Source organism: Leucoraja erinacea, chromosome 3 (assembly GCF_028641065.1).
Source record: "Leucoraja erinacea ecotype New England chromosome 3, Leri_hhj_1, whole genome shotgun sequence".
Taxonomy (NCBI): Eukaryota; Metazoa; Chordata; class Chondrichthyes; order Rajiformes; family Rajidae; genus Leucoraja; species Leucoraja erinaceus.
The window spans coordinates 54,658,885-54,681,858 of record NC_073379.1 but is presented as its reverse complement, the minus strand read 5'-3'; the positions used below and the strand labels follow the sequence as shown (position 1 = coordinate 54,681,858).

At 41.7% G+C, this 22,974-nt stretch overlaps 1 protein-coding gene across 2 annotated transcripts in view; it reads right to left on the bottom strand.

The window, feature by feature from the left end:
- The window catches only part of pax5 (paired box 5), a 241,329-nt gene that overhangs the window by 33,235 nt on the left and 185,120 nt on the right, over positions 1–22,974 (bottom strand). The window contains exons 8-9 of one of the 2 annotated variants that reach the window (XM_055632720.1): positions 19,945–20,082; positions 19,392–19,493 (exon numbers count right to left, since the gene is read on the bottom strand). In XM_055632720.1, coding sequence (XP_055488695.1) covers positions 19,392–19,493; positions 19,945–20,082 — 240 coding nt within the window. The remainder of the gene's footprint in view (positions 1–19,391; positions 19,494–19,944; positions 20,083–22,974) is intronic. The other variant, XM_055632719.1, reaches the window with a different exon arrangement.

The window sequence follows — 22,974 nt, the reverse complement described above, 5'->3', positions numbered from 1 at the left end:
CCCATAAGTATTAAGTTTGCAGTAGCCACCCATTATTTATATCACTGTCATTTATTTCTCTCATTGTAAATATTTTAATTTCACTGTAGCCGCTCAAATGTACATAATAGCTTATTCACTGTGGTCTCTCACTATGGAACCCAATTGTAAATAAAAAGCATTGGCTGCACCTTCTCATTATACAATATCATATTTACTGTATTCGCCTATTGCATGCATGACACATTCCCTGTGGCATCTCATTATATATGTATTACATTCACAAAGGCCTCTCAATGTATGTATATGAGATTCACTGTAATCTCTCTATATAGGTGTCATATTTACTGTGGTGTTTCCATATACAACATACTAATTGCAGCAACTCTCCAGATATATATCACACTTAGTGCATTCTCACATTGTATCCTTATTCACTGTAGTCTCGCAATTGAAGTTATACTGTATATCATTTGCCCTAACCTCCCATTATATAGATCACGTTCATTGTTTCCTCTGAATGTGAATATATCACATTCACTGTAACCTCTCCCTAATATAATGGCATTCAGAAGGTCTCAGTGTTTTGTTTGTACTCTTCATTCTAATTTTTCAATGTATTATTATATCATTAAATCTCTCTCATTCCTTCGTTTTCTGAGCATCAGTTTTTCTCAATATCTATCTGCCTCACTAACTATCCAGCCCTCTCATGTTTTTTTTTCTTTGTGTCTTTCTGTCATCACCTTTCTTTTTTATCTATCTCTCTCTTTCCTCCTTCCCTATTTTTCTCACATAGCACACTGTTTCTCTAGCTCTCTTTTGCTCTCTCATCTGCCACTATTATCTTGTTGGAGGGTGCAAGATTCAGAGAAGGGACAAGATTCATAGAAGGCAAGGCAGGATAGCTGAAAGTTGTTTCCTCAGCCAGGAGATTGTAACTCCAGGCCTGTGGTCTCAAGATCAGGGTTGGCAGTTAGGCCTAAGATGAAGAAAAATCTATTTTTTGAGAGGGTCGTAAATTTTAGGTTTCTTTAACCCACAGGGCTGTGGATATTCAAGGGTGCATTTGATAGAATTTTTGTTGCAATAGCAATCAAAAGACACGAATTAGGTGACAAAGTAGGAATGGATCTGCAATGATGTTATTGAATGTCAGAGCTTATCCTTCTTTCCTCTCCTCTCTCCCTATCGCTCTCACTCCTCCATTTCGCTCTCTCATAAGCCTGGTTGATGTTGTTCAGCGGCAACTTTCTAATTATTTCTCAGAAGTTAAGAATCACCAGTGTGATATGAACCCACTGCAGAAAGTATTTAGGATATTTAAACAACTGAAGAGTGGCAGTATTTATAAATTGAAAATCCACTGAATCCAATAAAACATAATAAAACAGCACAGGGAAATGCTTCTGTGAACAGGGCTGAGCAAAGCCAAGACTTCCCCTGCACCTGCACGATTGCTCTGTTAAATCTCACATCTTTGTCATTAATTAGTCTCCGGATTATGTTAAACGATTTCTCATCCTCAGCACTGCCCTAATTTTTTATAATGAAATTGATATCCATAACTCTGGATGGATCCTCCATGCCCTGATAATTCAGCATTCATTGACAAGTGATTTTTTTAAAAACCTAGCAAATTTCTAACGGGCGAATACACAAATCAATGGTTCTGATTAAATCAGAGTTTATACAGTGCCCTCCATAGTGTTTGGAACAAAGACCCATCATTTATTTATTTGCCTCTGTGCTCCACAATTTGAGATTTGTAATAGAAAAAAATCATGTGGTTAAAGTGCACATTGACAGATTTTAACAAAGGCCATTTTCACTTTTTGCATTTCACCATGTAGAAATTACAGCAGTGTTTAAACATAGTCCCCCCATTTCAGGGCACCATAATGTTTGGGACACATGAATGTCATGTAAATGAAAGTAGTCATGTTTAGTATTTTGTTGCATATCCTTTGCATGCAATGACTGCTTGAAGTCTGCGATTCATGGACATCACCAGTTCCTGAGTGTCATCTCTGGCGATGCTCAGCCAGGCCTGTAGTGCAGCCATATTTAGCTTATGCTTGTTTTGGGGGCTAGTCCCCTTCAGTTTTCTCTTCAGCATATAAAAGGCATGCTCAATTGGGTTCAGATTGGGTGATTCACTTGGCCACTCAAGAATTGACCATTTTTTAGCTTTGAAAAACTCCTTTGTTGCTTTAGCAGTACGTTTGGGATCATTGTCTTGCTGTAGAATGAACTGCCGGCCAATGACTATTGAGGCATTTGGTTGAACTTGAGCAGAAAGGATGTGTCTATGCACTTCAGAATTCATTATGCTATTACCATCAGCAGTTGTATCATCAATGAAGATAAGTGAGCCAGCAACTTCAGCAGCCAAACATGCCCAGACCATAACACCCCCATCACCGTGTTTCACAGATGAGGTGGTATGCTTTGGATCTTGGGCAGTTCCTTCTCTCCTCCATACTTTACTCTTGCCATTACTCTGATATAAATTAATCTGCGTCTCATCTGTCTACAAGACCATTTTTTCCAGAACTGTGGAACTCTTTTAAGTACTTCTTGGCAAACTGCAACCTGGCCATCATATTTTTGCAGCTAACCAGTGGTTTGCATCTTGCAGTGTAGCCTCTGTATTTCTGTTCATGAAGTCTTCTGTGGACAGTGGTCATTGACAAATCCACACCTGATTCCTGAAGGGTGTTTCTGATCTGTTGGACAGGTGTTTGGGGATTTTTCTTTACTATAGAGAGAATTCTTCTGTCATCAGCTGTGGGGGTCTTCCTTGGCCCTGCCAGTCCCTTTGCGATTAGTAAGCTCACCAGTGCTCTCTTTCTTTTTAATGATGTTCCAAACAGTTGATTTTAGTAAGCCGAAGGTTTGGCTGATGTTTCTAACAGTTTTATTCTTGTTTCTCAGGATCGTAATGGCTTCTTTGACTTTCATTGGCACAACTTTGGTCCTCATGTTGTTAAACAGCAATAAAAGTTTCCAAATGTGATGGAACAACTGGAGGAAAGACTAGGTGCTGAGAGCTCTCTTACACCTGCATTAAGGAAGCATTTAAATACACCTGAACAATTACAAACACCTGTGAAGCCATGTGTCCCAAACATTATGGTGCCCTGAAATGGAGGGGACTATGTATAAACACAGCTGTAATTTCTACATCATGAAACCAAAATGTATAAAAATGCTCTTTAATAAAATCTGACAATGTGCACTTTAACCACGTGATGATTTTTTCTATTACAACTCTCACATTGTGGAGTACAGAGGTAAATAAATAAATGATGGGTCTTTGTCCCAAACATTATGGAGGGCACTGCAGTTCCAGAGCTCCTAATGCACACATTACACTGGTTACTCAGCAGACCGAGTAATACGTTAAAGACTTGCCTGCAAACAATTGAACAACCAGAAAACTGTTCTTTTCTGACAATTTCTTTCAGTCTTAAAAGTAAAGGGCCTGTCCCACTTGGGCTTCCTTTGCGCGTCATCTATACGACATAATTCCAAAAAGGAAGAAAGATTCTAAGAGGAGTACGAGGCAACCGTGGCTGACAAGAGAAGTTAGGGATAGAATAAAACTAAAAGAAAAAATGTATAACACAGCAAAGAGTAGCCGGAAGCCAGAGGATTGGGAAACTTTCATAGGACAACAGAAAGAAACAAAACGGGCTATACGGGCTGAAAAGATGAAGTACGAGGGGAAGCTGGCCAGGAATATAAAGAAGGACAGTAAAAGCTTCTTTAGATATGTTAAGGGAAAAAGAGTAGCAAAGTCAAATGTGGGTCCCTTGAAGGCAGACACGGGTGAAATTATTATGGGCAACAAGGAAATGGCAGAAGAGTTGAATAGGTACTTCGGATCTGTCTTCACTAAGGAAGACACAAACAATCTCGCAGATGTACTGGAGGACAGAGGATCTAAGGGGGTAGAGGAACTGAAATAAATTTTCATTAGGTGAAAAATAGTATTGGGTAGGCTAATGGGACTGAAGGATGATAAATCCCCTGGGCCTGATCGTCTGCATCCCAGGGTCCTCAGGGAGGTGGCTCTAGAAATAGTGGACGCATTGGTGATCATTTTCCAATGTTCAGTAGATTCAGGATCAGTTCCTGTGGATTGGAGGATAGCTAATGTTATCCCACTTTTCAAGAACGGAGCGAGAGAGAAAACGGGGAATTACAGACCAGTTAGCCTGACTTCGGTGGTGGGAAAGATGCTGGAGTCAATTATTAAAGAGGTAATAATGGGGCATTTGGATAGCAGTAAAAGGATTAGTCCAAGTCAACATGGATTTATGAAATGGAAATCATGCTTGACTAAACTTCTGGAATTTTTTGAGGATGTGACGAGTAAAATGGATGAAGGGGTTCCAGTGGATGTAGTGTATCTAGACTTTTGTTGGGGCCACAACTATTTACCATATATAGTAATGATTTGGAAGAGGGAATTAGGAGCAACACTACCAAGTTTGCGGATGACACAAAGCTGGGTGGCAGTGTGAACTGTGAAGAGGATGTTATGAGGTTGCAGGGTGACCTGGACAGGTTGAGTGAGTGGGCAGATGCGTGGCAGATGCAGTATAATATAGATAAATATGAGGTTATCCACTTTGGCGGCAAAAACAAGGGGGCAGATTATTATCTCAATGGGGTTAGGTTAGGTAAGGGGCAGGTGCAGCGAGACTTGGGTGTCCTTGTACACCGGTCACTAAAAGTTGGCGTGCAGATACAGCAGGCAGTGAAGAAAGCTAATGGAATGTTGGCCTTCATAACAAGAGGATTTCAGTATAGGAGTAAAGAGGTTCTTCTGCAGTTGTACAGGGCTCTGGTGAGACCACATCTGGAGTATTGTGTACAGTTTTGGTCTCCTAATTTGAGGAAGGACATCCTTGTGATTGAGGCAGTGCAGCGTAGGTTCACGAGATTGATCCCTGGGATGGCGGGATTGTCATATGAGGAAAGATTGAAAAAACTAAGCTTGTATTCATTGGAGTTTAGAAGGATGAGGGGATATCTTATAGAAACATTTAAAATTATAAAAGGACTGGACAAGCTAGATGCAGGAAAAATGTTCCCAATGTTGGGCAAGTCCAGACCCAGGGGCCACAGTCTTAGAATAAAGGGGTGGACATTTAAGACTGACGTGAGAAAAAACTTTTTCACCCAGAGAGTTGTGAATTTATGGAATTCCCTGCCACAGAGGGCAGTGGAGGCCAAATCACTGGATGGATTTAAGAGAGAGTCAGATAGAGCTCTAGGGGCTAGTGGAGTCAAGGGATATGGGGAGAAGGCAGGCACGGGTTATTGATAGGGGACGATCAGCCAATGAATGGCAGTGCTGGCTCGAAGGACCGAATGGCCTCCTCCTGCGCCTATTTTCTATGGTTCTATGTTTCTATAATTTACGCGTCACGACGCACGACACGCGCATGGGGTGCAATACGTGCGCATGGAGCGTAGTGGCGTAGGCAGTGACACGTGGTAGCGCACGGCACCCCAGGATTTTGAGATTCTCTAAATCTTCGCGCGCCACCTGCATGACGTGCAAATGACGCCCAAGTGGGACAGGCCCTTAAAACAACATTTAACATAAAATAAACCTGCATTGCCTTAAATTCCTGTGACCATTCCAAGTTCATAGGTTAGGCTTAGCATGTTAGCATTATTGTGGCTAATGTTATGCTTCGATTTAAGAAGGCCTGCAAATAAAAAACCAGGGAACTATAAACCAATACTCTTAACATCTATGAAGGAAAGTTACTGAAAAGGATTTTGAGGGATAAGATATACATGCATTTAGATGGACGGAGGTTGATTAGGGATAGTCAGCCTGGTTTTGTACATGAATTTCGTGAATTTGATTGAGTTCAATAGACAATAAATAGACAATAGGTGCAGGAGTAGGCCATTCGGCCCTTTGAGCCAGCACCGCCATTCAACGTGATCATGGCTGATCATCCCTAATCAGTACCCCGCTCCTGCCTTCTCCCCATATCCCCCGACTCCACTATTTTTAAGAGCCCTATATAGCTCTTTCTTGAAAGCATCCAGAGAACCTGCCCCCACCACCCTCTGAGGCAGAGAATTCCACAGACTCACCACTCTCTGTGAGAAAAAGTGTTTCCTCGTCTCTGTTCTAAACGGCTTACTCCTTATTCTTAAACTGTAGCCCCTTGTTCTGGACTCCCCCAACATCGGGAACGTTTCCTGCCTCCAGCGTGTCCAAACCCTTAACTATCTTATATGTTTCAATTAGATTTCCTCTCATCCTTCTAAACTCCAGAGTGTACAAGCCCAGCTGCTCCATTCTCTCAGCATATGACTGTCCCGCCATCCCGGGAATTAACCTTGTAAACCTACGCTGCACTCCCTCAATAGCAAGAATGTCCTTTCTCAAATTAGGGAACCAAAACTGCACACAATACTCCAGGTGTGGTCTCACTAGGGCTCTGTACAACTGCAGAAGGACCTCTTTGGTCCTATATTTGATTTATCTTGTTATAAAGGCCAACATGCCATTCACTTTCTTCACAGCCTGCTGTACCTGCATGCTTACTTTCATACTGATGTACAAGGACCCCCAGATCCCATTGTACTTCCCCTTTTCCCAACACGATGCCATTTAGATAGCAATCTGCCTTCCTGTTTTTGCTACCAAAGTGCATAACCTCACATTCATCCGCATTAAACTTCATCTGCCATGCATCTGCCCACTCCCCCAACCTGTCCAAGTCACCCTGCATTCTCATAGCATCCTCCTCACAGTTCGCACTGCCACCCAGCTTTGTGTCATCTTTACTTTTCTGAAGTAACCAAGAAGGTTCTTAAGGGCAAGGCCATAAAACTTGTCTATATGAACTTTACCAAGGCTTTTGATAAGGTTCTGCATGATAGGCTGCTCTAGAAGGTTTGATCACATGTGATCCAGGGAGAGGGAGCTAAATCGAAACAGAATTGGTTTCATGGTATGAAGCAGAGGGTGATGGTGGAAGGTTGTTTATCAACTGAAGGCTTTTGAATAGTGGTGTGCTTCAGGAATTGGTGCTAGACCGAGTGCTGTTTCTCATCTATATCAATGACTTGGATGAGAATATACAATGTATGACTAGTAAATTTGTAGATTACACTGAAATAAGTGATATCATAGACAGTGAGGATGTTTTTCAAGAATTACAGCGGGATCTTAATCAGCTGGGCAAGTGAACCAAGGACTAACATATAAAGTTTCATTCAGACAAGTGTGAGGTGTTGCATTTTGGGATGTCCAACCAGGGCAGGACCTTCACAGTGAATAGTAAGGCCCTGAAAGTGTTGAAGAGCATAGGGATTTGGGAGTACAAATATATAGTTTCCTGAAATTGGCATAACAGGCAGATAGTGTGGTGAAGAAGGCTTTTGGCACATTGACCTTCATTAGTCAGGGAATTGAATATTGAAGTTAGGACATTATGTTACAGTTGTAGAAGACATTGGTGAGACTGCATTCACAGTACAGTGTTCAGTTTTGATCACTCGTCTATAGCTAGGATGTCATTAGGCTGTAAAGAGTGCATAGATTTGTGAGGATGTTGCCAGGATTCAAGGGCCTGAGCTATCGGGAAAGGTTGGGCAGGCTCAGACTTTATTTCTTGAAGTGCAGGAAGCTGAGGAGTAATTTTATGGAGGTATATTAAAAAAATGAGGGGTATAGATAGAGTAAATGCATAGGAGTTTTTATCCCAGAATAAGGGAATCAAGAAGTAAAGACTAAAGATTTAAGGTGTGAGGTAAGATTATAAGAAAATGAAGGGCAACTTTTTCAAACAGAAGGTGGTAAGTATCTGGAATGAGCAGCCAGAGGAAGTAGTTGATGCAGTAATAATACATTTAAAATGCATTTGGACAGTTACATGGATAGGAAAGGTTTATATGATCCAAACATGGGTAAATTGGTTGAGCTTAGATGGAGCATTTTGGTCGGCATGGACAAGTGGGGCTGCATGGTCTGTTTCCATGCTTCATGACTGTCCAATCAGTCCCTTGGCCTTTATTTAAAGAGGAGGAGATTAATAAAATTTCATTCTATATCTGCAGTAGTGTATATTGAAGGAGTTTTCTTCTCAGTACATGATGTGAACAGGTTGCTTGGAATTAGATAATTCGGGAAATTTATTTTAATTTCCACATTGCTGGGCTAATATTTTCTAAGAACAGCTATTCTCAACAAGAATCCTGGATTTTGAACAAGAGAAATCCAGATTTTGTGATAAATATGGGGGAATATTTATGAATTTCAATAAAGAGAGATTCAGCTGCAATTATTTGCCTAATGGAGTTTTTCCACATTTTGTAGTCATGTTGGGGCATTATTAATAGTGTAGGTTTCAAACATTATGTTGCTCTGATTGAATGGCACGGAATTAGGAACAGCATAGCCTGTTATATGGCAGAGTCAATGGGTTGCACTCAATGTCAGAAAATTACATGTTAACTTCAATGCAATGAATTGCAGGGGCAGAGCACAACCCAAAATAAGGCATGACCAGTTTGGGATGAATTCCTCAGTGCTAAGGTGCTCACTGACTACGCAGGAGAAATCTAAAGAAAGCCAATATTCTCTATTTCAATTATAGCCTGAAACCTGAAGGAAGTAAAGCTGATTTAGTTAATTATCACAAACAGAACTATAACAGATAAATTAACACTGCATTGTTAAAACTGGGCAGCTCTGTATCAAACTGCTTTTCTGAATCATTGATCTGCAATTAATCAGGGAGTCACACATAATAAACAAGGGCCTAGAATTTAAATCACATGGCACGTGGCTTTTTATGTGCTATGCAACTGAACTGTAGCATGAAATAGATCATTAAATGGGATTAAGCTCTTACAATGTACAGAGTTCATAATGGTACTTTTAATCATGTGGCTGTAATGCATATATGCACAAAGAACATAGACCTAGCAGGAGTAACATCTATCCTCAATGTCCAATTGATGCTTCCCTTGTGAAATTAATTAATTTATATGGAATTAACACATAGTATGGGCAACCACAGGAAATGAGGTCTGACGGACAGAGAAAAGCCCTGCACCTGCTCTACTTAAAGGGATCATCAATTACTCACAGGTTATTGCAGCGTGCATTGAAGCATGGCTCATTGGAGTCAGATATGTGGAACCTTATAGCTGCACAAATATGGGAGCGTTCTGAATATTACAGGAATGAAGCCATTTTCTTGTTACCTAAACAATGGGTGAGTTGGCGACAGTCATGCAAGTTGTTCAGCCGGACCAATAATAAGAGAAATGCCTGAAGCTGAAGGCAGAGGAAAGAAGGGTTTGCACCAGGAAGCAAGTCTCCGTAGACTCTCTAAAGAGCAATTTTCCCATCTCAAATCTGTCTGAGCATCAATACAATTGTAGGCTTAGAATATTAAAGTCAGTGACCTCTGCCACCTTTTACAGATGGTTGTTCAGTCAGCACCCCCCACCCCTCCGTGTCTGGTTTGCACTGCAGGTGAAGGTCTGGCATCTGGCCCATCACAGATAGATGGATGTCCTGACAGATAGGCTTCAGCATGACAGAGGACACAGGGCAACACAAGTATCCTCTGCTCATGGACAAATCATTTTTTGGTCAAATAAATTATTTGAGTTAATGGTTCCCAACTGGAAACATAATGTTTTTTGTAAATTGCTCATCATCTTAGTATCTGGGCCTCACTGGCTACGGCAGCATTTATTCCCAGCTTCAATTGCCCTTCATAAGGTGCCATTGCTTCCTTTTGATGAAACATTGGAATGAAACATTGTGCAAACATTAACAAACATCTCCACTGTAGTCTTGTGATGAAAGGAAGGTCATCGATGAAAGAACTACAATGGTTTTTATAGGTCATTACCCTGAGGAATTCCATAGGGATTTCAACCACAACTATTTTCAAAGATGTGGGCTGCTGGCAAAGCTGAAAAGAGAATACTCTTGTGTTCAAGAAGGAACTGCAGATGCTGGAAGATCGAAGGTACACAAAATTGCTGGAGAAACTCAGCGGGTGCAACAGCATCTATGGGAAGGGTTTCGGCCCGAAACGTCGCCTATTTCCTTTGCTCCATAAATGCTGCTGCACCCGCTGAGTTTCTCCAGCAATTTTGTGTACCCAAGAGAATACTCTTGATCCACCATGAGAATTTGAGGATCCAGTGAACATGAAGCAAGGATATGCCCCAGTCAGAATAGTGTATGACACAGTGGGCATATTATCTCCATGCAGGACCTACTTTTAACATGGTCTATGGGATGAGAGGATTTGTGGGATGATGCTAGTTTATCATGTGGAGTCTATTTTAACAGAAGCCTAATTTTTGTATCCCACAAATGTAAATGAAAAATTATCAAGTGATTTGGTTTAAATCGCTCACAGCACCCATATTGGGGCAGCACAATGGCACAGGGGTGGCACAATGGTGCAGGGATGTGTTTTCTCCAGGTGCTCTGGTTTCCTCCATCATTCCAAAGACATGCAAGTTTGAAGGTTAAATTGGTTCTGAAAAATCTGTCCTTAGTGTATAGGATAGAACTAGTGGGTGGGGATTGCTGGTTTGCGCAGACTCAGTGGACCAAAGGGCCTTTTTCTACGATTTATCTGTAAACTAAACTAAACTGATGGTCTTCTCACTCAGTAAAACAGAACGATGATCATTTACAGGCAATTGGGAAGTTCCCAATCTAATGTACACGTTTACATTATTTCAGAGTCTGTTTTGCACATTACAGTTTCTATGCTGCTGTTGAACAAAACATTTTCACAAAAAATGGGGAAAAAAGATATTAAAATAATATTTTGTAATGCACCACCTTTTAACAGAATGACCTTTATGGTTAGTACGGGTCAAAAGCTATGAGAATTATTTTTTTAAATGATTGCAGGTTGTTTTTTTAGTTAATGTGCTGCATTTCTGAAATTCTCCCAAATTTCCCAACTTTATAACAAAATAAAATCCTTCAAGTCTTCAAGTCAAGTTTATTCGTCACATACACATACGGGATGTGCAGTGAAATGAAAAGTGGCAATGCTCGCGAATTGTGCAAAAAAACAAACAGACAAACTACAACAGAATGGAACAGAATCACATATTCACATATTACATATTTGTGGGAGGGAATAAAATGGTAAAAAGCAGCAATTTAAAAAGACACCACACAACTGTAAAATGGTACAGTAAAGTTAGTCTCTAGATAGGAGTTTACAGTCCTAATGGCCTCTGGGAAGAAGCTCCTTCTCATCCTCTCCGTTCTCACAGCATCGCAACGGAGGCGTTTGCCTGACCGTAGCAGCTGGAACAGTCCGTTGCTGGGGTGGAAGAGGTCTGGTTTACAGGGAATAATATTTTGTAGATTGACATCGCATTGCCATTCTCGCATTTCATTGAATGAAACCCCGACTTGTAATTTTCCATACCATTACAACAATGCTGTTAAATTAAACAGAAAGATACGCCAGCCACAGGTACTTTTCTGTACTAAGATTCTCCTCCGTCCCCTGCAACACTGATCGATGGCCAGCCTACTTCTCTAAGACCCATCTTAATCATATAATTAAACCTTAGAAGGTTTAGCTCTAATTCCACCAACCTTCTTCACCACCCACTATAGAGCAATAGTTCAGTACAGGTTGATGTGACTGATTTATTGACAGAACCTAGCCAAACTCTTTCACCGAGTGCCCCGTGATGCCTCCTTGTGGTGGATCTATTTCAAAATGGGAAACGCAGGATCATCGACTTACTGACAGAAATTTCAATGAAACAGGCTGGCAAAGGTAGCATTTACAGCCCTACTGCAGAATGGAATCGTTTGCATGTTAATATTCATATTGCTGAACTTGCCAGAAGACTGTGGCAGTGAGTGACTCTTACAATGCTTGAAAAATGCTTGACTGATTTGACTACATTAATGAGCTAGTTATGGTAATTTTGTTATTACAAATGCACACATTTCTACAATTTAATGCTGGTTTGAGGAACTCTTATGCTAGATCAGTTGCTATTGGTTGTAATGTTTTTGCAGCCTTAAGAAGACATTGTCAGGGATATTTATAAGATTACTCCATTAGATGCAGACAATATGGAGCATTTGTGAACATGGAATGCAATAGTGCTTGGCTAGTACGAGGCAAGATGGCAGCAAATCGAATATTCTTTTGTTCGGTGCTGATTTTTATTTTACAATTACAACAAAGAGAGAAAATTTGTCATCATTTAAAAGGGGCTTCCAAATTATGACCATCTTCCAAATTTATTTTCCATCTCTTTTTATTTATTTATCCATCTCTTTGTTTAGTTTAGTTTAGTTTAGAGATACAGCACGGAAACAGGCCCTTCGGAAACCGGAGCACCCAGCAAAAACCCATGCAGGTCACTGGGAAAACATATAAAGTCTGTACAGACAGCACCTGTAGTCAGAATCAAACCCAGGTCTCTGGCGCTGTTAGGCAACAAATCTACCACTGCGCCACGATGATGCCCTATATATTTATTTGTATTTGTTTGTTTATATATTTGTACATTTGGTAGCAAAAACAGGAAGGAAGATTACTATCTAAATGGGGTCAAGTTGGGAAAAGGGGAAGTACAACTGGATCTGGGGGTCCTTGTACACCAGGCTATGAAAGTAAGCATGCAGGTACAGCAGGCAGTGAAGAAAGCGAATGGCATGTTGGCCTTTATAACAAGAAGAATCGAATATAGGAGCAAAGAGGTCCTTCTGCAGTTGTACAGAGCCCTAGTGAGACCACACCTAGAGTATTGTGTGCAGTTTTGGTCCCCTAATTTGATGAAGGACATTCTTGCTATTGAGGGAGTGCAGCGTAGGTTTAAAATGTTGTAAACTCTGGAGTTTAGAAAGATGAGAGGGGGTCTCATTGAAACATATAAGATTGTTAAGGGTTTGGACACGCTAGAGGCAGGAAACATGTTCCCAATGTTGGGGGAGTCCAGAACCAGGGGCCACAGTTTAAGAATAAGGAGTACGCCATTTAGAACGGAGACGAGGAAACACTTTTTCTCACATAGAGTGGTGAGTCTGGAATTCTCTGCCTCAGAGCGTGGTGGAGGCAGGTTCTCTGGATACTTTCAAGAGAGAGCTAGATAGGGCTCTTAAAAATAGCAGAATCAGGGGATATGGGGAGAAGGCAGGAACGGGGTACTGATTGGGGATGATCAGCCATGATCACATTGAATGGCGGTGCTGGCTCGAAGGGTCAAATGGCCTACTCCTGCACCTATTGTCTATTGTCTATTTTCCCCAAGATGGCACCGCGAGCGGCAGCCTCGTCAGCAGCTCGTGTGTTTCTTTGGACTTTTTGTTGTTTTCAGCTTGCCTCCCGGTGTGTCTCCCAGTGTGTGTTGTGTGCAGGGTGCTGGGGAAAATAGGGAACCCGTTCCCAGTGTGTCTTGTTGTGTGCAGGGTGCTGGGGGGAATAGGGAACCCGTTCCCAGTCACTCGGCGGAGATGCAACTTTTCTCCGTGTCGTACTTTCACCCCTCTCACGGCCTAACAACTGGATTGGTGTGGCCTTTCCGACCGGAGACCGGCCCAGAGCCCAGAGCTTCAGCAGCTGGTGCAGCGTGGACCTTCACATCGCGGAGCTGCGATCCTTTGCCAGGCCTGCTGACTTTACCATCGTGGAGCCCGGTCTGTGGAGCTTCTAGCCGTGGGCGCTGCATGGGCTCTAACATCGCTGAGCTGCCTGCGTTCCTTTGCCGAGGAACTCCAGAAGAAATGCTTCGTCCGCAGGGCCTGTGGACGGCATCATGAAGCCGCAGTCTCTGATTGGAAGCGTTCCGATACTTCCCAACGTTGATCACCCCAGCGAGAGCGCCCGTACATCGGGCCATCCGTAGCGGCGACTGAGGAGGGTTCATGGCCCCGACCACTGGTGAACGGAGGAGGAAGACTGACTGGACTTTTGTGCTTTCCAACAGAGCAGGAGGTGCTGGTTCTGCTGTGGTGGATGTTTATGTTTTACAAGTGCAGACCCATTGGGTCTGCTCCCCCAACGCAGCCGCTTCCTACCCGTAGCCCCCACGGGAGACGTGGTCCTCCAACTCAAGCCGTTCCCGAACATAGGATTCCAGCACTCAGCAGTGCGGCTGTTTTTATATGGCGTCCTTGAGGCGAGAGGCGGGCGCCGGCAGCCGTTATGGTCGCTGGCCAGCAGGAGGCGACAAAATGAGTGTGGGGGGGGAAGAAGGATTTTATTAAAATGTGTACATAAACACGACAAAATTTAATCAGGAGTGGATACTTGGAATGAAAAGTGAAATCTCAACCGAAATGGAAATAATCTCGGCGATTCTGCGTCTGGTGTTGGTATAGCAACGAATCAAAGGCTGGCAGCCACAAGTCAGGCAGACACACACACACTTTTATATTATAGATAGAAGATAGATTGATAGATAGATATTGAATTCTGTTATGTATTGTGTTTGTTCTTTCGTGCTAGGAGAGGACTGCTCATCCGCCCAGCTTACTTCTGAGTGAAACTACATCATGACGAATGGCTAACACATCATGAAGCAGATGGCACCACTCAACCCCGAGTTGGAGTGAACGCCATAGATAGATAGATAGATATTTGTTCATACGTTTAGCTTAGTTTAGAGGTACAGCTTGGAAACAGGCCCTTTGGCCCACCAGGTCCGCACCGACCAGCGATCACCTGTTCACTAATTCTACCCTACACACAAGGGACAATTTTGCAAAGACAATTAGCCTACAAACCTGCACGTCTTTGGAGTGTGGGAGGAAAGCGAAACACCCGGAGAAAATCCATGCGGTCACAGGGAGAACGTACAAAGTCTGTACACACAGCATCCGTAGTCAGGATCGAACCCGGGTCTCTGGTGCTGTAAGGCAGCACTGTAGCTCTACCGCTACACCACTGTGCTGCCTCTCCTAGGGCAAATGAGCAGAATTAGGCCATTTGGCCAGATTTAGGCCATTCGGCGCATCATGTCTTCTCTGCCATTCAATCATGGCTGATCTAACTTTCCTTCTCATCCCCATTCTCCTGCCTTCTCCCTATAACCTTTGACACTCTTACTAATCACATACCTGTCAATCTGCACTTTAAAAATACCCAACGACTTGGCCTCCATTGCTGTCTGTGGCAATTACGTCGACAGATTCACCATCCTCTGGATAAAGAAATTCCACTTCATCTCCTTTCTAAAGGTACTTTATTTTATTCTGAGGCTGTGCCCTCTGAACCTAGACTCTCTCACGAGTGGAAATATCCTCTCACATTCACTCTGTCCAGGCCTTACATTGCTTTGAGTGTCATCAAACACTCATCATTTGTTAGTCCAATTATCCCTGGGATCAGTCTCGTAAACTTCCTCTGGACGTTCTCCAATGCTTGCACATCCCTCCTCAGATATGGACCCAAAAGTGCTCACAACACTCCAAATGCGGTCTGACCAGTTCCTTAAGCCTCCACATTACATCCCTGCTTTTATATTCTAGTCCTCTCAAAACGAATGCTAACATTACATACTATCGGTTCAACCTGCAAATTAATCTTTTGGAATCCTGCACCAGCACTCCCAAGTCAGATTTCTGAATCTTTTCCCTATTTAGAAAATGGTCTATGCCTTTATTTCCTACGACCAAAGTGCATGACTGCACACTTCTTTGCCATTTCTATGCCCATTCTCCCAACCTGTCCAAGTCCTTCTGCAGACTCCCTGCTTCCTCCTCACTACCTGCCGCTCCACTTATCATCATATCATCTATAAACTTGGCCACAAAGCCATCAATTCCATCATCCAACTAATTAATATACAACGTGAAGAGTAGCGGACATGGCATCGACTCCTGCAGAACACCACTAATTACCGGCCACCAACCAGAAAAAATGCCTTTATTCCCACTGTTTCCCTTCTGCCATTCAGTCAATCTTCTATCCTTGCTAGTATCTTCCCTCTAATAACATGGCTCTCGTCTTGTTTAGCAGCCTCATGTGTGGCACCTTATCAAAGGCCTTCTGAGGTAAACAACATTCACTGTTTCCCCTTTCTACTATCCTACTATCTACCACCTCAAAGAATTCCAACAGATTGGTCAGCCAAGAACTCCCCTTCACAAAACCATACTGACCTTGGCCTATTTTATCATGTTCTTCCAAGTACTCAGAAACCTCATCCTTAATAATGGATGCTAAAATTTTACCAACCATTGAAGTCAGGCTAACCAGCCTATGGTTTCCCCCCTTTTGCTTAGTCCCTTCTTGAACAGCAGTAACATTTGCAATTTTACAATCCTCTGGGCCAATGCTGACTCTAGTGATTTTTTAAAGATCACCACTAATGCCTCCACAATCTCTAAAGCCACCTCTTTCAGAACCCTGGGGTATAGTCCATCTGGTCCAGATGACTTATCCACATTCAGACATTTCAGCTTCACAAGCACTTTCCACATTGTAATAGCAACTACACTAACATCTTTCCCTCCTGACTCGTGAATTTCTGGCACATTGCTGATGCCTTCCTCTGTGAAGACATACAAAAAACGTATTCAATTTGTCCATCATTTCTTTATTCCCCCTTACTACCACTCCAGCATCATTTTCCAATGTCCAATGTCCATTCTTGCCTCCCGTTTTTTTAATCTATTTATCTTTCTATTTATTTAATTCATCGTTTATTTTCCAGCTTTGCACCCAATAAACATGCCTGCGGGGAATCATACACTCGGGGAGCATTTATGGGAATCACAGAAGGCCCAACAGCATATTGAACTCAAAATCATGGGCAAAATACATGGATTTGACATTAGGCCTCAGCAAGTAGAGAGGACTGACAGTCAAACAAAGGCTTCCTAAGCAGCCACTCTCTCCCTCCATTTTAAATGGGAAGGAATTATAAATTGTGCAATATACTGTAAATAAAAGCAACAAGTCATCGGTTTCAACAAACAACCTGATGGAGGGTCTCAGTGGATCGAGCAACATGTGTGGGTGGAAAGGAATGCATCAAATTAAAACATCTGGTTTTTTTTACATTAGGCTATATCATTATGTTTTGTATGAAAATGTAACTTTTGTTTTAAAGTCATGTTTACTATGTGAATCCTTGACTGCCGGCACCATAAAATCAGGAATGCACTAGACTGAGTCTGCGTTGCTGGAGTACCAGTGTATTATTGTGGATGAATTTCACGACTGAAATTTTGTCCTGAAAGTGTAACATTTCTATTATTTTTCTTGATACATTTTCAGTACTTCGCAACCAGATGCTTGATAGTGAGAGAGACAGATAGTGAGACAGTGTGAGTGATGGAGAGAGACGGAGAGAGATGGATAGGAGAGAGAAGAAGGAGAAAGGCGAGAGAAGGAGAGAGAATAAGAAGGAGAGAGAAGGAGAGAGAAGGAGAGAGGAGAGAGAAGGAAAGAGGAGAGAGAAGGAGAGAGGAATTAAACATATAAAGAGGGGAGGAAGGTGTACAGAGGCATGGAGAACATGCACAACAAGATGCAGAAAATTGTAAGGAAAGAAGATCATACAGAAAAAGGAAAAGGAGAGTCGGGAATAGTTAAGGAACAAGGAGGAATGTGGTGGACTGTATTTCTAAAGCTACAAGTGTATATAGCAATTAGAATCCTGCAAATCTGATTAAATATAATAATTATAATGATGGCTCAATTTCCATTGATGTAAAGAATCTGATTCTCTACCGAGTTCAATTATTTGTTTCCCACGTAAGCCACTGCACAACTTCCCCAGCTGGAAAGATGCTGCAGGTCTGAGCCATGAAGCCTGTGCCCACAAGCAGACACAGATGATTAAACAATGCAGCATTGTGGATTCAATCTGTGATTTTTAGAAAAAAAACAATACAAAATATATGCCAGCCACTCTTTGATTTTTTTTTCCAGTTGTAAACCACTATTGTCAGTTTATCAAACATCGAATATTGAATTTAAAACTTGACATTTGATGTATTTTCTGATTTGCATCGTGCTATGAAACTAGAATTAATCTAAAGATGTGCATTTGCCATGCACAGAAGAAACTAATTCAATTTTAGGAAGGGCACGATTGAACAAAAAATATCTAACTGCAGGTTTGAGCTTTTAAAAATTGCATCAGATAGGGCACTAAAATATGGCAACATGCATTAGAATTTCTATATGGGTGTATTACCATATAAAATGTGAAACTGAACCAGGTAAGGAGATATTAAAAATAAAATGCACACTATCATTAAAATAATATATTGATCATCTTAAAGGACAGCTGAGCTTCTTTGTCCTGAATGACCAGATGTATAACTGTTTGGTCAAAGAGTTAGATTTCTGTGAGCAATTTAGAATAAAAATGGTTAATAGCAAAGCAGGGAGACCTAGAGAGTTCTAAATTCCACAGCTTTGAGCCTTGGAAACTCAGAGCATTCACCATTGTTGGAACAATTCTTTAAGAGGCCTGTTGATATTTTAGTGGGTGTAATGGTTGGTAGAAATTGCAGAGGTAGGAATCGGTAAGCGTATGAAGAAATTTGAATCAGATGACTATAATAAATTGAGACTTTATGTAACTGGAAGCCAATATAGATCAGAAGGGGCAGGGGTGATAGGAGAATGAGAACAGGATAAAGTTTAGCTTGCCTGAAATTCGCAGAGGATAGAAGCAGGGTCACCAGTCAGGGGTGTGTTGAAATAAGTCTAATCTGGAGCAACAAAGGGCTGGATGAGGAGACGAAAGCATAAGTGGAGTCAGGCAATATTACTGTTACAAATATGTGGTCTCAATGATTGCACAGATCAGTATTAAGACTGGAAAATGAAAGAAAAAGGGAAGTGCAGCCCACCATGGAAAGGGAATGGAAGAAAATTGTGTGGTTGCAAAGGCAATATTAAGCTTGTTATTGTTCATGTAACTCTGAGTCGCATCATTATAAATAATGCTGAAAACTAATTTGTTAAGGGTCATTTAAAAATAAAATGCATGTTTTCATTAAAAACAAATTACCGGTCTTCTTAAAGGACAGCTGGGCTTCTGAGTCCTGTTTAATGACTAGATTTTCTACCTATATCACCATCCTGAACACCAAAGCCTTTTCTGTCGCAGTATGTTGAACGTCCCAGGAGATTAGTACTTCTGACAGTTAAGTGAAGGAAGAAATATTAGAGATGTATCTACGTGTTTTATCCCTGTGGAGAAGTGTCTAACTGTAGAGAGGTTAATGAGACCAGCGTCTTAGCTCCTTCTCACAGTGCTTTTTTCAGCCAGTGACTGCAACAGAGATCTTTGTCTCCTGTGAAATATGCAGAACCCGAAACAGTTCAGAGAGTTCCCTCTAATGCCAGCATCCGGCATCAAACACTGGTTCTTGCACTCACCAGGCACCATTCCTGTTAGTGTTGGGGGTGGGTAACTGCCCTGTGCAGCGGGGGGCACATGTGGAGGGTAGCCAGGAAGGGTCGTGCTGGCCAAGTCGCGACCTAGAAAACAAAGCAAAATGTAAGAGACCAAGTCAAGGCCTTAAACATGTAGCTGACATAAAAGCCCATAGCCTCGCCCGTAATCAGCATGCGTCCACTGTAGAGGTTTCATATAATGACCACCCCTGGGACTGTCATCAGGTGCTCTCTCCAGCCAGGTGATCCCTTAATGCGTGTTCATCCATGATTCATTGCCCATTCATTGAAGCTGACATTGGATACTTGCTACAGGCCTGCTCTGTTTAAGGTATTGCCAAAACGAGGCAAGTGTAGTAAGACCACAGACTGAGCAGATACCGAGAGACAGAGGAGACAGAGTCTATCAAATCAATCGACACCATGATACAAAAATCAGAGGTAACATTTCTAGAAAATACATGAAAAGGATACTGTGAGATCAGAGATAGATTAATTAACGTGAGACAAGCCAGTGCTACAAAGCTGTACCCACCTGAACCACCTACTGTTACGAAAGGTATAGACGAGATATCTGAAGTATTGCTGGGGTACATATTTGTCATGTCTGTTCTGGTGAAGGAGTCCACACCCCAGACATCTGTTGCTTTCAGGGTACATACACCTAGAACATCTGTTTACAAGAGGAACATACGAAAGATGCCTGTTGGTATCAAGGAGTATACGCTCAAAATACACGTTTAATGAAGGGTGTGCACACAAGCTTGGTGTTGTTAATGGCGCATGTCTAATTGAGGTGCCTTTTTATTAGAAGGGGAAACTTAGTCAAGATAACTATTGGTGCAAAAATGCACAAACCACATTTTCACATGTTGTTTTCAAAAAATATCCAGCTGGACAGCTTCCATTAAGACATGGTACACTTTCAAAATGTTGGTAGCAATGAAATGGTGTGCACCCAAAAGATGCCTGTTACTATGAGGAAAGGAAACATAAAAGATGCCTGTTCTCAAGAAGGAATACTGCTGAGGATGTCACATCCTTTTCCAATGTTGAATATTTGTTTATTATATTTTATCTATGATGTTAACCTGGAAAGGGTGCAGAGAAGATTTACGAGGATGTTGCCAGGACTCAAGGCCCTGAGATATAGGGAGACTTTGAGCAGGCTAGGACTTTATTCCTTGGAGTGCAGGAGGATGAGGGACATTCTTATAGGGGTGTATAAGATCATGAGAGGAATAGATAGGGTACATGCACCAAGTCTTTTACCCATAGTTGGGAGTCTCCATGTGCGGCACGGTGGTGCAGCGGTAGAGTTGCTGCCTTACAGCGCCAGAGACCTGGGTTCGATCCTGACTATGGGTGCTGTCTGTATGGAGTTTGTATGTTCTCCCCCTCATCGCATGGGATTTCCCTGGGTGCTCTGGTTTACACCCACATTCTAAAGACGTACAGGTTTGTAGGTTAATTGGCTTCGGTAAAAATTGTAAATAGTCCCTAGTATATAGGATAGTGCTAATGTACGGGGATTGCTGGCCAGACTGGGTGGGCTAAAGGGAAAGTTTCCGTGCTGTATTTCTAAATTAAACTAAATTAAACTAGCATATGAGGCAACTTTTCTTTTACACAAAGGCTGGTGGGTGCATGGAATCAGCTGCCAGAGGAGATAGTTGCCCAAGCAGGTACTATCATAACGTTTAAAAAACATTCAAACAGGTACAAGGATAGGATAGGTTTGGAAGGATATGAGCAGGCAGGTGGAACTAGTGTGGATGGGGCATGTTGATCGGCATGGGCAAGTTAGGCCAAAGGGTCTGTAGCCACACTGTATGACTATGATATACTTTTTAAGGCAGAGATAAATAGATTCTTGATTAGTACGGGTGTCAGAGGTTATTCGGAGAAGGCAGGAGAATGGGGTTAGGAGGGAGAGATAAGTCAGCCATGATTCAATGACAGAGTAGACTTGATGGGCTAAATGGCCTAATTCTATTCATATCACTTATGAACTTATGATATATGTGTATTGTATTTACAGAGCTGCTGCGAATGTTATTGTTCCATTGTCAACATATATGACAATGCAATGCTCTAGACTCTTGTCTCAGTTGCAGAGTTAGTTTTTTTCACGAGCCTGAAGTAGGTTGAGGGCCCTGAGCTCAATAAAGGAGCTGAATCGGACTTTTCCTGAGGAGAATTTCTGGCAATCCTGAGTTGGCCCGTGCTGGCATCTCATTGTTGCGCTTGGCGTTGACTTGTCCAATTGACACTATTTTACACAAGCATTCTCTGCAGGACACAGTACAATGAACAATCTACTTAACAAGTTAATAAGATAGCAAGTGAAGCAATTACTAATGTGCTGAGTGGTAATGATTGCCTGGGTTGCTAGAAGCTTTGCCATGGTTTATTGATGATGTGCTAACTGGGGCAATATCAGCTAATCACTGGATTGTTAATGTAGTTTAGGAATATTTCTCCACTCTGTCCTTAGCATGGCCATGACAAGGATCCAAACTCGCAATTCTTGCATGATCTACAAATACAAATGCTTATAAACAGTGGGTTCAATTAATAACTGCTTTTGAAAATAAATTATTCAGATTTAACTTGTTTCTGGTGCTGGAAACAGTGGTCTTTTAATCCCATTATTTAAATAATTCACATTACTGGCGAAATAAATAGTGACAAGAGCCCTATTATTTCATTTCCAGTCCAAACCTTGAACCCATTTATGTTAAAAAAAAAAGATTCCTCTGCAATAATACCATAATTTCCCTTAAATAAGCATCACTTAACAAGATTAAACCTTTCAGAAGTAACTGAGTGCAGCAAAAACAGATTTTGTTCAGATACTCAATTAGAATCAATTGGAGTCTGATCATTATTTGCCTATTGTCATATTATGAAAGGAGGACAGAAATTTTGCCCTGTACTGTCTTTGAAGAAAGCTTAAAGCACTGATTCTTATGACCCTAGAATTCAATTGTGCCCTCTTTTGGCAGCTTAATCGAGGATTCTCTGTAAAGCCCTCAGAGGGTTTAACATAGCAGAAATTCACAGGAGACAGCTTACGATTGGCACAGACAAATTGGAACAGACACTGACAATCGACACAAGGAAATATGCTTCTGCAGACTTAAATTTCAAAAGCCATTTACTGATCCCGCCCGATTAACTCATTGAGTTAAAAGCAAGCAAAGGAACACCTGGGGAAAGCATTGATCTACAGTGTCTCACAGATAGTTCTTTAGTACAGACTTACAGGCCAAAGGCAGTGGTATGTAACAACACACACACGCACAGTCTCGTATTTAGCAATATTTAAATAAGCATTCAAACAAAATAACAACATTTTAATTAATGGCAATATTTAAAGGCTCACAGAAGAAAGTGAAACAAGCAAATACCAGGAAGTGCAATATTGATGATAAATGCCTCCTGTGGGTACATTCATACTGTGACTACAGCACAGATAGTCAATGTATTGTTGCCTCTTTCATGTAGGTTGTAACTGCATCTGCCGAATCTGCTGTTCCAAACTGAACACCAAGCTAACCAC